This window comes from Aspergillus novofumigatus (assembly GCF_002847465.1).
Source record: "Aspergillus novofumigatus IBT 16806 chromosome Unknown P174scaffold_6, whole genome shotgun sequence".
NCBI lineage: Eukaryota > Fungi > Ascomycota > Eurotiomycetes > Eurotiales > Aspergillaceae > Aspergillus > Aspergillus novofumigatus.
The window spans coordinates 341,982-354,839 of record NW_020194279.1 but is presented as its reverse complement, the minus strand read 5'-3'; the positions used below and the strand labels follow the sequence as shown (position 1 = coordinate 354,839).

The 12,858-nt window shown below is 49.2% G+C and overlaps 6 protein-coding genes across 6 annotated transcripts; 4 read left to right on the top strand and 2 right to left on the bottom strand.

Moving 5' to 3' along the window:
- The first annotated feature begins 288 nt into the window (after nucleotides 1-288).
- On the top strand, nucleotides 289-1,532 carry P174DRAFT_452759 (Zn(II)2Cys6 transcription factor domain-containing protein). Its single transcript, XM_024829109.1, has 2 exons — nucleotides 289-404; nucleotides 460-1,532. Exons 1-2 carry the CDS (start codon nucleotides 318-320, stop codon nucleotides 1,312-1,314), a joined length of 942 nt encoding a protein of 313 aa, XP_024680043.1. The 5' UTR covers nucleotides 289-317; the 3' UTR covers nucleotides 1,315-1,532.
- Nucleotides 1,533-2,544: 1,012 nt separating this feature from the next.
- On the top strand, nucleotides 2,545-6,241 carry P174DRAFT_462008 (uncharacterized protein; the record flags this gene model as incomplete). The annotated part of the gene is made up of 7 exons (XM_024830081.1): nucleotides 2,545-2,573; nucleotides 3,452-3,728; nucleotides 3,774-4,468; nucleotides 4,519-4,727; nucleotides 4,775-5,023; nucleotides 5,379-5,658; nucleotides 5,782-6,241. 7 exons carry the CDS (start codon nucleotides 2,545-2,547, stop codon nucleotides 6,239-6,241), a joined length of 2,199 nt encoding a protein of 732 aa, XP_024680042.1.
- A 937-nt stretch (nucleotides 6,242-7,178) lies between these two features.
- P174DRAFT_392669 (uncharacterized protein) lies at nucleotides 7,179-8,088 on the top strand. The gene is made up of 2 exons (XM_024823565.1): nucleotides 7,179-7,470; nucleotides 7,563-8,088. Exons 1-2 carry the CDS (start codon nucleotides 7,459-7,461, stop codon nucleotides 7,935-7,937), a joined length of 387 nt encoding a protein of 128 aa, XP_024680041.1. The 5' UTR covers nucleotides 7,179-7,458; the 3' UTR covers nucleotides 7,938-8,088.
- Nucleotides 8,089-8,975: 887 nt separating this feature from the next.
- P174DRAFT_462006 (uncharacterized protein) lies at nucleotides 8,976-9,417 on the top strand (the record flags this gene model as incomplete). The annotated part of the gene is made up of 2 exons (XM_024830080.1): nucleotides 8,976-9,227; nucleotides 9,289-9,417. The coding sequence occupies 2 exons, from the start codon at nucleotides 8,976-8,978 to the stop codon at nucleotides 9,415-9,417; spliced, it is 381 nt and encodes a 126-aa protein (XP_024680040.1).
- Nucleotides 9,418-10,022: 605 nt separating this feature from the next.
- Nucleotides 10,023-11,251, bottom strand: P174DRAFT_462005 (uncharacterized protein; the record flags this gene model as incomplete). Its single annotated transcript, XM_024830079.1, has 5 exons — nucleotides 10,023-10,103; nucleotides 10,221-10,452; nucleotides 10,559-10,667; nucleotides 10,725-10,803; nucleotides 10,874-11,251. The coding sequence occupies 5 exons, from the start codon at nucleotides 11,249-11,251 to the stop codon at nucleotides 10,023-10,025; spliced, it is 879 nt and encodes a 292-aa protein (XP_024680039.1).
- Nucleotides 11,252-12,024: 773 nt separating this feature from the next.
- Nucleotides 12,025-12,764, bottom strand: P174DRAFT_374869 (GNAT family N-acetyltransferase; the record flags this gene model as incomplete). The annotated part of the gene is made up of 2 exons (XM_024822595.1): nucleotides 12,025-12,257; nucleotides 12,320-12,764. The coding sequence occupies 2 exons, from the start codon at nucleotides 12,762-12,764 to the stop codon at nucleotides 12,025-12,027; spliced, it is 678 nt and encodes a 225-aa protein (XP_024680038.1).
- Between the last annotated feature and the right edge of the window lie 94 nt (nucleotides 12,765-12,858).

The following is a 12,858-nucleotide window of genomic DNA, read 5'->3' as shown; positions in this document are numbered from 1 at the left end:
TATTCTCCGATTCTTCTTTTGTTCCACACTGACCATGTACCAGATTACATCCAAACGATGAATAGTACTGTTAAAACAAACAGACTGTTTTCTTTTATATACTTGCCTTCAAAGACAAATTTGACCCAGATGTCTTCTGATGAGACTACAAACAGCCAGGATTGGGGTTAGGGTTCACTGACCACGTGGCCTGATACTGCTGCTTGCCACCGCTCTCATGCAGGGACAGCTGCCTCGTGATTCATCCGTCTCTCAGCTGAACTTTATCACTGTCCGGTTGATTTCATCTATTATTATAACAGGAGAGTAGTGGCAAGATGGCAAGTACATTGCCCATGAGAGGCCGTCGGACGCATCGCAAATCACGGCATGGATGCCAGCAATGCAAGGCCAGGAAGATCAAAGTATCATACTCTTCTGCTTGCCTGCATCATAGTACTCGACTAACGCTCCGTACAGTGTGACGAAGCCAAGCCGACATGCAGAAACTGCAGCAAACACGTAGTAGACTGCACTTATTCCCTCCCAAGTGGAGGAAGTCCTGCGCAATCTCAAAGGAGTGAAGGGACATCTCCGCAGGCCTCAAACCTATGCAGCTGCGCATCTTCAGACCTAGCAGTGCACGATCTCGAGCTCCTGCATCATTTCTCTACATCAACAGCCTACACATTCTCTCGACATCCAGCGCTGCAAACCTTCTGGCGGATCGACGCACCGCAGATCGGATTTGGTGCCCACTACACGCTGCGGGCGATGCTAGCCATTTCCGCCCTCCACATGGCTTACCTACGACCGACACAAAAACAATTCTACGTGTCTCAGGCAGAGCACCATCACAGCGTGGCCTTGAAATTTGTGACCTCGAACATGACACAGCTCATGAACGAGAACAGCTCAGCAGTCTTCTTGTTCTCCATCCTCACTAGCTTCTTCTCCTGCGCCAAGCCCCGCAAGCTCGACGACCTGCTTCTCTTCCAGCAGGGACGAATCTCCGAGTGGCTGGTCCTCTTCCGCGGAACGGGCACAATAGTCGAATACGCGCAGGAGGTACTCCGCTCAGGACCATTGGCGGCGTTTCTGAGTATTCGGCAGCGCCGATCTGACTATCACACCACTCTCCCTATCCAGAGGCAAGCCTTCATGGACGAGTTGGAGGAGTTGGTCCGAGAAGAGGTCAAAGACCAGCATGAGCTGCAGATTTACCTGGGAGCAATCCAGGAAATGAGGGTTTCGTATGCGCTGTGGTCTGATACCGGGGTCTGGGAGACGGGGATGTCTTTGTCTGGCTGCTGCGGGTATCGGAGGAGTTTCTGACTTACCTTCGGGAGCAGCGATATGTGGCGCTGGTGATATTCGGGTACTTTTGTCCCTTGCTCCGGCGGTTGGAGTGGATGTGGTGGTTGGAGGGTGGAGTGTACATTTACTTTCTCGGATCCATGGGTTGCTGGACCAAGAGCATCGCACTTGGATCCAGTGGCCGATGGAACAACTGGGGTGGCGGCCTTGATAGATATCACTTTATCAATCGCGACTATTGTTTATGCAGTATACCCTGCTGTAGTCCCTATAATAATAGCCCTTACTTCTTCCGACTTATTCACGTTGAGCCTTGGTAAAGATAGAAACCCCGTATATTGAATGCGACACTTTCTCGGAAATTCAAACCCAATATCACATAAACACATCATCACAAAGCAAACCATATTAAAACGACAATCCAATCCATCTAGACCCCTCTCTCCGCGTCGCTACCTCGAGCCCCCAGAGTCTCACATTCCACCTCCTCACCCTTCCCCTTACCCAGAACACCAGAAGGGTGAACCACATTCATCACAACCATCAAAACAAACATCAGCGCCGTATCTAGCACATACATGAAGACCTCATGACGAATTAGATACCCATTAAATCCCTGCGCAAACTCCACCATCCGAAACGCACTTCGGATGAGGATGAGTCCGCTGACAAGGTACAGCATCCAGAGCAGACCCTTCCAGCTCCTCGCCCAAGGCACCTTCCCCGAGGTGCCTGCAACTTGGGAAGCAGAGAATCGAAAATGAAAGACACAAGCAACAAAGACAAAAACACCAAAGAATAGAAGCTGAACACCAAGACCAGCGACGATGATATACGTGCCGATGTCCTGGGAATTTGCGGAGCCGGCGGACATGACACCCCCGCCTGTGCTGTCAGCAAATAATATCTAGCAAAGGGTAAGAGGGTACTAACCAGCTCCCTGCAGGATAAACGAGAGGATATCCCCCGCAACAAAAACCTTGGTCATCCATTTCGTAGGCACCGGACTTTGTCGTTCTGCGTGGAGGAATTGGATCGTCCGGCCGAGGATCATGTAGATCGATGCGGCGTAGAGGGTTGGTGCCAACAGAACCAGAAGTGTCTGGATGGCGTAGAGCGTGGTGGAAGTTTCAAAGAAGTGTGATGCTGCGCGGCATCCGTAGCCGATGACTTGGACTGTCGATGATCAGTGGTGTGTGGGATGAACTGCTGGGATACTTACAGAATCCGCCCACGATGAATGGGTTCATGTACTTTGATCCGGACTTGACGCGCTGGTATAGATGTGCCAGCGTTGTGATGTTGAATAAGACTGAAAAGACAATTGCGGCTGGCAGAGAGGGCTCGTAGTGGTAGAGGACGAAGCCGTTGGAAGATGACATCTTGTCTGTTTAGCAAAGAGAGAGTTCAGGTTGTGCTGAGAGAATAATGGATATTGCACTGAGCTGTGAGATGTTTATATACAAAAATCTATCAATTATATACAGTATACAGTAAGATGTCGAGGTATTTCTTATCTCGCGTTCGTACTCGGGTACGATGGCATCCCAACATAGAAATGCATGAGTCTACCTTGGAGTAACAAACTCAATGCATAGCCTCATTTCATCGTTCAATTCCGATAGGGTAACTGGTATCAATCCCTAGGCGACCTTATTCTCACACCGTGGTCAATTGCATCCACATATTCAACGAGAAGCGGATGTCCTTCTTTCCGATCCGACATCGTTCAGAATGGATCCTACAAGGCAATGGATCTACGGTAACACTGCAGCCTGAGAGACTTATCCGAAGAAATAAGCTATGAATAGAGATATTTTAAGTTTTGTGGCTGGTCCATCAGAATTAGGGCAGATCCTTCCAACGAAGATCGACGCTGTGAAACGACCCGAACCCGAACCCGAACCCGAGACGAAGTTTATTTGGTATAGGCACCTACGATCATGAGCGAAACGCAGGGCGCAGACTGTGTGTCGCTGATCTTAAAAGTTATTGTCCTAATAGTTGAGAATGCAGTCATGACTTGTCTTCAATGTACGATTCTCAATGTTGCAACCGTCCCTATAAAAGGCACTAGTTCTCTGGGAAATGATCGACCATCAACACAATCACCTACCGATTTTTCCTCAAAAATGATTTCTCTACGCTTACTCAGTCTCTCTTTGGCTGGGCTGGCGGCAGCTAATTTCAACGTCTCTGCGACAGGAACACCATGCGCCTGTGCACTGCTTGAGTCTACCTACGCGGACAAGCTAATCTTCCCATCATCAGCGAACTACACAGTCGAGGCTACCAGCTACTGGGATGTCCGGAGTGACCTTCACCCATCCTGTATCTTCCTCCCAACCACCGCTGATGAGGTTGCAAACGCCGTGAAAATCCTTACCCATTGTGATGCGCACTTTGCCGTCCGCGGAGGTGGACACATGAATGTACGATGCCTATCTCTACCAATAATCACTCACTGACATGGACAGTTCCCCGGAGCCAACAATATCGACAACGGTGTCCTCATCGCCTTGTCTGGAATGGACCAATTCACTGTCCACAATGGCACCATCGATGTCGGGCCAGGCATGACCTGGTACGACGTCTACTCTGCGCTCGACCCCTACGGACGGATCGCTATCGGCGGCCGTCTCAAGACCATCGGCGTACCAGGCCTGACTCTTATCGGTGGCGTGCATTACTTCATCAACAAGTACGGATTCGCCATGGACAACGTCGTCCGGTACGAGGTGGTGCTAGGGAATGGGACGCAGGTCGTCGCATCGGCAACATCGCACCCGGATCTATTCTGGGCGTTGAAAGGCGGCGCGAATAACTTTGGGATCGTGACAAAGTTTACGCTGAAGACGTTTGCAATTCCAAACATTAGTACCACGATTCAGAGCTTCAATGAATCGGGGATCTTTGATTATATCACAGCGCTATGTGACCTGGTCAAGCTTGATGAGCCGAATCCCATCGCGGCAGGGGGCGTCTTCACGATCGGTTACAATGCGACGACGAAGGTGTCTTCTGCTTCGCTGATCGGGGTGCAGGAAGGCGTTAGCAGGCCTCCCTCGCAGTTCGCCAATTTCACTGCCATCCCTGGCGTGTCAAAGATGCACAATGTGACGACTGGGAAACAGTTTGCTTCGGGACTCATCACCCCGAACCAGATGTTCCGGTAGGAAGAATTCCTCGTTGGAACTTGGTCTGCAATGCTGACAATCACAGTGTCATGTTCTCGCATCACACCGTGCAGCCCGACCCTGAGACCCTGTACTCTATTTATCGAGCCTGGAAGACAGCGGTCGATGAGATATCCGATGTGCAAGGCCTCTACCCGACCTTTGTCATGAACCCTTCCCCAGCAGGCGCAGCGCGAGTAGCCAGGACTAATGGGATCGGAAACGTGTGGGGTCTGGAAGAACAGCCCATGATATGTACGGCTCTGATTTCCTGCTACGGCAATCACTAATATTTGATCCAGGGTGGCAATTCAGTACAGGCTGGGATCTCGCGTCTGACGATATCCGCGTGCAAACGTGGTCGCGTCGACTAACCGAGTCTCTGCACGCCATTAACAGGAAGAAAGGGATTAGTTCCGAGTTTGTCTACATGGGGGATGCGGGCGAGTGGCAGGATCCGTTTGCTGGGTTTCCTGAAGCCAACGTGCAGCGGATGAAGGCAGTTAGAGCTGCCTATGATCCTCTCAGAATCTTCTCAAGGCTGAACTGGGGTGGGTTCAAGCTTGGATTTGACTAGCCAAGCTGGCAATGTTCATTTTGGCTTTATCGTGTTGTCGTATTCGGAAACATTTCCTGATGAGGTTATAGTCTGGGGATGACGGTCACTCGGGTTCGGCTTCGTGTTCGGGTTCGCTGTCAATCGACTCGTTTCCTTCATTAGTTCGATTCTGCTGGAGCATAGTCAAGATGTATAAATATGCCGTTAGAACGCTAATCCAACTCCATTCTGTAGGCCGCCTCTGTGAATCTAGACATCTGTTCATCGTCGTTCAATTTCCATTCCCATCGCGCTGTACACAATGATCGCAACCACTACAACTACCATTTTTCCCTCTTCGAAACAAGACATACAAACCGAGCTCAACTACTGGCGAGGCACCAACGAGCCAATCATTGTCGACTTTGCTAAACCCGACGGAAAGCAGAAGTTCGCAGAGATAGAAACGCAAGGAGCGAAGCATCCCGTCCTCATCCACGACATCCGCGGAACCGAGGACCAGTACACGCTAGAAACACATGGATTCCAGTACTTCCACGACGAGGTCCCGGAACTCGATGACTGGACCGACGAGCAAAAGGTCATCAACACCCTTATCCCCAAGTCGGAGGAGCTCGTCCGCAAAATGTACGTACCCCTTCACCACAGCAATGCCAGCCTCTTATCCCGAATGGAACAGAACCGGCGCCAAAGAAACAATAACGTTTACTCATCGCATCCGCTGCTTTTCCTCCGACGAAGCAAAACTAGCCGACAACCGCGCCCCGCACACAGCGTGCACACGGACTTTACCGTCGCAGGTGCGCTGCGGCATCTCGAAACTACGGTCTCCGATCAGGAGCGCCTCAAGTCCCTGTTAAGTAGTCGTGTCATGATCATCAATGTCTGGCGACCGCTAAAGACCGTTCATCGGGACCCTCTCGCTGTCTGTGACTGGCGGTCTACGAGCCCACAGCAGGATATCGTCCCCTTCCGACTGGTCCTCCCGCAGGGCTGGAACGAGCTCAGCAAGGTGCAATACAGCAAGCATCACCAGTGGTACTATCTCAGCAAACAGCAGCGTGATGAGCCGCTGGTGTTCAAGCAGTTCGATAGTGGCAAGTTGGAGGAGGGAGGATGTACCCTGCCGCATAGCGCGTTCGAGCATCCTTCCATGATGGATCGTGAGCCTCGGCAGAGCATCGAGATTAAGATGTTTGCGTTTTTGTAGATATTGTCCTGTCATCGACTTCTGCTCCAAGTGGTCTGTGCGTATACAACCCTGTCAATTTTTCTGAATGAACAGTTATCTCCTCTGAGTCAGTGAGTCATAAGATAATCACGTTACCATAATTGCATCAAGGAGCATGGCCCAAGCCAACTGCATGACGCTGGGGCTGGGCGTGGGCTAGTCGGACCACCGTGCACTTACTGACCTGTAGGAAAGTAACCTGCGAGGGGAACGAAGTACTTCTGCCTCGTGAGTTCTCAAATTGGTTCCTTTTGTTGGAATGGTACTCTTGTACTTTCTTACAATGCAGGTGGATTTATGGTCCAATAAACATGTTGCCTTACACTCGATCAAACATAAGGTATACCACTATATTAACTCAACGTTTAGAAAGCCACAGAAACCTTGCCTCGGTCACTACGGCCAGTTTTATTCTGCTGCTCCAAGTAACACTGTACGATATTCGAAAGTGGCTTCTGGTGAGTATCATTATTATTACCAGTATCCTATGATTATAATTAATTTAGACACCGCATGGCTGAGGTACTAGTCTGTAGTCTACTCGGCCTTCTACTCTTGTTGATCAATCGGGTCGCTTTCCCCCGAGACGGTTAGTTTTACCTGCGATAATGATGTTCATTGGCAACTGGGTATGCATCATAACCTACTCTATACATTTCCTCCATAATTTTTGGTACGAAGTGGCTCTCGCTCCGGTTAATCTCTCAGTATCCCGCTTGCGCTGTACCTTTTGCGCGGCAGTCATACAGAACCAAGTGATCAATTTCCGTAACTAGCCAGCTCGGGGCCACTTTTGGATTATTAATATACTGGATGGCTATTGAAATATAAGACCACTAGGCTAAAAAGGTGTTCGGACATGGTTCCCATCAGTCTAGGGTCTCATATCCATACTTATATTTTTCAACAGTGGCGCTGGGAGGATAGAATAGAATATAATAGGCCGCCTTTGTGCTGGGTAGTTGGTTAGTCTGCATGTAACCAAGATTGTACTCCTCCGCAGATCGATCCGAGACCCTTTTTGGGCCGAAAATCCGAACCCAACAACACTTACGCATCTCGGCGCTCAACGCCCCCCTTCCCACTCCACCTGGCGCGGGACGTTAAGATTAATACCTTTAACCTAGCTATATTTAAACGACACTGGTGTTCATTGAGATACACCAGTCGCCAAAACCTACTGATACCACTCCAACATGAGTTGCTGGGTAAGCGATATTGTGAAAGAACCATAACCATATTCTATCACAGCCAAGCCCAGTTTGCCCAGGCACACAGACCCTAACACGATGACTTGCAGACTCTCCCCAACTTCGCGAAACATATGAAGCCCGATCCCACTGGCAGGGGATGCACCCACCTCGGCAAGGACGGTGTCCTGCGGACCCTCTCGCGGGTCTACGAGGTCATCGACGCGCGCGGCCTCAACCACGAGGAGATCAAACAAATTTTGGATAATATGCCCCCGCAGATGGCTCGAATGGTTCAAAAGGAGGACTTTCGTGACGTTGACGGTACAAAGGTTACAAGCGAAGAGGCACTTTTCCACCCGGCGCCGGGTATCCTGCCGACGAAACCGACCGAGGAGGAAGCTGCAGAAAGACGGAAACTGGTGAAGCAGAGTCATGAGGCCTACTTGCAGGCAAAGAGGGAGCAGTGTGCGGAGTTGGAGTAGCGGTTCGCCGGAGGATTTGCTATAGCAGGGATCGTTGGGAGACGAGGAGCTCAAGTCGAACGCACAATGTTATATTGTACCCTAGGTAATCTATTCCGGAGGCAAGGCTGGAAGATTTTCGTTCGTTTTTCATCATGCTTCAAGAGAGACGTTATAAAACTACTATCTTACCATTAAGTATGAAGTTATTGCGTACTTGCCAGGAACAAATTCTATGACATAACATAATGGCATGAATATGGCAGAATCACACTACCCCTTTGGGATACATACGGCCTATTCGCGCACCTAAACCGCCGGGCAGCTAGACAGAGATCAATGGTCCACTCTATTGCAGTATCAGGGTTTTGATGCCTCAGTACTGGTTAGCGAACAATAACTTAGGTAGGCATAGTCGATAGTTTAGCTGCAAACTATGTTGGCGCCAAGTGACCTGATGTAACATTAATAGCACCAGCACTGACAAGCATCATCACTATTCCGGATGTAAGTCATGTAACTGATTCAAAGTGCTGGTTAGAAGCCAAGCGCATCCTAGTATGATGAAATGATGACCTTTTTCTGACCCACTTGAGCTGAAACCCAGCCAGCATACATACCTGGTAGTAGGTCATACGCATGGATGACAGAGGCGACATGAGCGAGTGCGTAATCTACTGTTTGAGACGAGCGGAAACCAGAGTAGCGGGTGGTATTTTAGGCTGATTAGTTTGTGTTGTTGGCCGTGCTCGTGCCTATCTTCCCGTTGTATTGATGAAGCTGGGGTCATCCGCTTTCAGAAATAGCAATATCCCGTCTGCCAAGTCCGCGGCCTGGCGGAGTCTACTCTACCAGGGTATGTTATGCCCTCTGACCACCTTGAGTGCGAGTATAAAGGTCTCTCTTCTGCCTGTGAAAAAACAGCCGTTGGGCCCTCATCATCAAAGCCTCCAAGACTCTCAAAACACAATCGCCATCTTCAAATAAATCTGCAGTCAGTTCATCTCTTACTTTACCTTTGTCGGCTTTTCTCCCGGAGCTTCCTTTAAGAATACCAATATGAAGACAACTACATTGGTCAGTGCCATCACTAACTTTGGCCTGATCAGCGCCGTCTCGGCCATCAGGCTCCCCAACGATCTTGCAGAGGCAATCTGCGGTGACCTCGGCGTTATGAGCGTCACCGACCTCCCTGAGGGCGTCGATGCCGATGCGGTCCGGATATGCAAGGAGCACCCGGAGGGTGTCAATGTCATGGAGACGACCCTCGACAAGCGCGACTGCTGGTTTGGCAACTCTCTCGGCTGCAGTGTCGGCGGATACTGCTACAAGTCCTGCGCTCAGCCCGGCTCTGGTCACTGGTGCTGGACAGCATATAACAATGGATTTGGGGACTGGGTTAGGTGCAAGAGCGTCAGCGACTGTAGTCGCGAGGATCAGTGTGGTGCCGGTGATTGCAAGGCATGTGGATGCAGCTGCTGAGCGGGGAATACGAGCGTAGCCCTGCGGAAGGATTGGGATAGAGCCGTAGTGCCATGTACTGCATCTCTACCTGTACGCTAGTTGGTCTGATGTTAGGAAGCCCGATGCTGTCAGACATGTCTACATGTGGACAATAAAGAAGACTCATTAAAAGTACGTATGTGATAGCAGTAGGACAAGCTGTGAGTGCCCTTGGCCTTACTCAGAAGGAATGCAATCATAGGTCCCAAGCACATTGTTCCTGCATTATACTGCGCCATAAGACCCTATATTGACTAATAATATCCCTGGCTATGAGTCATATCCTGACGCATAATATAAGGATTGCCAAAGCCTCTAGACTGGAGGTGACTCGTGACTCACGACTTTATATGTGACCTGGTTCTATAAACACGAGAATCCTGTTCCTTGAAAGCGAAGGAACTGCACTTCATAATACAATAATAGAGATGAGCTAAATCAAGCTACTGTTCTGGGCGAAGGCACTATACACTCGGAGTATACAAACGATATCTATGTGGATCTTTTCGTTCTCACAGAATAACAAGGACAACATCTTAAGATATCGTACAGTCCATGGCGTTTTGGGATATACAGACCCTTATATTGTTGGATACAAAAAGACTAGAGCCCTAACCTCAACACTTTCCCGTGAACGTACCCCATTTGGTGTCTCCGGTAGTGGAAAGGATGTATGTGGGGCATCTAGCAATGTGTTATTCTTTGTTAGACCATGTTCCCTTTGATTATGTGTCTCTTTTTATTGTTGGCAAGATCGGATGATGGGATAAAGTAGATGGTTGATGGCCACTTACATTTCACACTCCCCTTGCTTGAGTCAAAACTCTTAAATAATAGAACGTCTTCGTCACTCTGCCTACTCATATAGTACCACTGAAACGGCTTTGCCGAATCATATAGTGCATACTGTACTGTGCCTGTATAGCGGCCGCGGGTGATATCTACCCCAATTAACCTCGATGTATCAACAGAACGTCCATCGCAAACGGCAATGGGACATTCTTCAACTGGACCATTAATTGGCCGCCAGATGCTATAATCATTCAATCAGACAAGTCAGCACACAATATAGAGAAAAGTACGAAAAAAAGGCCGTTAGGGCTAGAGAGCTGGGTTTGCTTTGTTTCTTCTTCACTCACTTTATCATTTGCACTCGGCCAGAGAGAAGGTGATGGGCCTGTTCAGGGAGATGGCTGCGAATGCGTTCCATCGTGGGTGTTTGGGGCTGATCTACAGTTAGGAGCGTGTCTTGACATATTTAGTGTTTATACGGATCGAAGGTGGAAACTTATGTAGACAACTCACCTACATGGACTTGTCGAGCTCGACTGAGCAATTTTCGATTTTTAGCTTGCCGGTCTTTTGCGCTTTTCTTCTTCCTAAGCTATCAAAGAAATCATGGATAGATGTTAGTGACAGACGGATAATATCAAACATAAAATGCGGCTTCTTACCTTCCAGTCAAAGATGTAAACCTGATCCACTCCCTTGATCTCATTCCTTATGATAGCTTCACATTCAGGCAAGAAGACCTTCTCGACCTGTTCTGCACTCCAGAAATCGCTAGGCCCCATTGCTGATGAGAGATACTTGCGATAAACGAACCCATTCATTTCAAGGCTGAACTCCCTGCCTTGTTCTTTTGTCCCCCGAATATCTCGAATAAGTTCTTCGCTGTCCCCTTTATGAAATATCAGATTGTGTGCCGGCTTCTGTGCGTTTCTCTTTTTGCGGCCGAATTGGGCGATGCGATATGGTCGTGTATCGTTGTAGATAGACTGCCATTGGAGATAGGTCAACTTGACTTTCACATCTGTCGACTGAGAAGACATTACGAATTCATGAACAGGTATGGTATGTGGATTATGTTGTGGAGGACCTATTTCATATATTATTAAATAAGTAGCTGGTTGAGTCACATTTTGCATAGCAGCCTAGGCTAGTATAACTAGTGTACTAGAGAATGCAAACTAATTTTGTAACGGACACTATTTCATGGGTTCTAGACTGAATGGCGGCTCTCAGATTTCAGTAGTAGACAGGGAATGGACACGCTAAATGCTAGGTCCAGCAGCCACTTTGCGTATTGCGAAGCATAGGAGTGGCCCCTCAGATGAGGGCGGTGGTTACAAGTCATTGGCCATAGTCATACACCTAATCACAAAGGAAAATTTACGGGTCCTTTTTTTTGGAGCCACAATTTCATAACTGGAAATTTCAATAGGAACAGAAGCACTAACATCACGCCTATCCCAACCACCATAGCTTGGATTAGCTTATTGGCAGTACTCAAGTATAGATTGAAATATTTGCCAGAATCCTTCACCAGAGTAGCCAGAGAGTATCTTGCGTATTAGGTGTAGCAGTAAGGTCATATTTGCTTCTTGACAATGCTGTCGACCCTTGCGGGCCAATGGGCAGGAATATTCCGTCGCTATTCATGTGTTTTCCTGTGGGTATCGCAGTTTCCTGGCCATCGACGCTGGCTATGGTATGAAAGGCCCTTGCAGCAAACGGTTTGAGAGATTCTTCAACATTATCCCCAGTGCACTTCATTTCCGCGAGACACCGTATAAAGAACCTTATCCCATCTCCTTCCGCCCACCTACCCCGAGACAGGAACATACCTCTTGATCATTGACCAATGAGGAACACCAAAGATCAGTAGGGTAGCCAATTCCGTAAATCCCGCCGCTTCGTATAGCGGACGCCCAGCAGGCGTAGCAACCAGATAACAGTCTCTCTTTTCTGCGTCAGCCCGCTCCACGCCCCATTGTAAGAGCATCTTGCCAATACCCCTCCGCCTATGGCGCGGGTCCACAGCAATATAATCAAGATCTACGCTGCTTGCATTAGTTTACTCTTTGGCTTCGCAGATAGACTGTGTGAGGTGCACCTACGCCACACTGTCCTTTTCATCTCGTCGCCGAAATGCGCGCGCGCATCTTCAGCTAGAATCCGACGCATTTCAGCCAATGCGGACTGGTCCAAGCCCGCGTGCGCCTGCGCAGCAGGTTCTGGTTCTTGCTCTTGGGGTTGGCGCGGTGCGCAACCGCCAGCGTCAGCAGGAACTGGGACGTCCCACAGCGCAAAGCCAACAATCTGCCCTTGCAGAGCATCGTCTATGGCTACCATTAGAGCAGTGCCGTCAGAGTGGAAGCTCGAAGTCTTGCGAGCGGCTCGCCATTGTCTGCATGCTTCGCCGGCTGGCATGTCCGTCGGTTGGAGGTCAGGTGGAAACAGGCGTCGGGATATTGCGTCTGCGGTGGGATTGAAGGCTGCTGCTGCGATATTTGCAATTGTCTCTAGATCTGCCTCTCTTGCCGGGCGTATAGAAACCGCCATTTTGCTATTTGACAGTTCCTCGGACGCTTTTGCTCAGACTCTCGTTATAGAATTGCTGGATATAATTGCAGCCGACTGAGGACAGAAAATTATC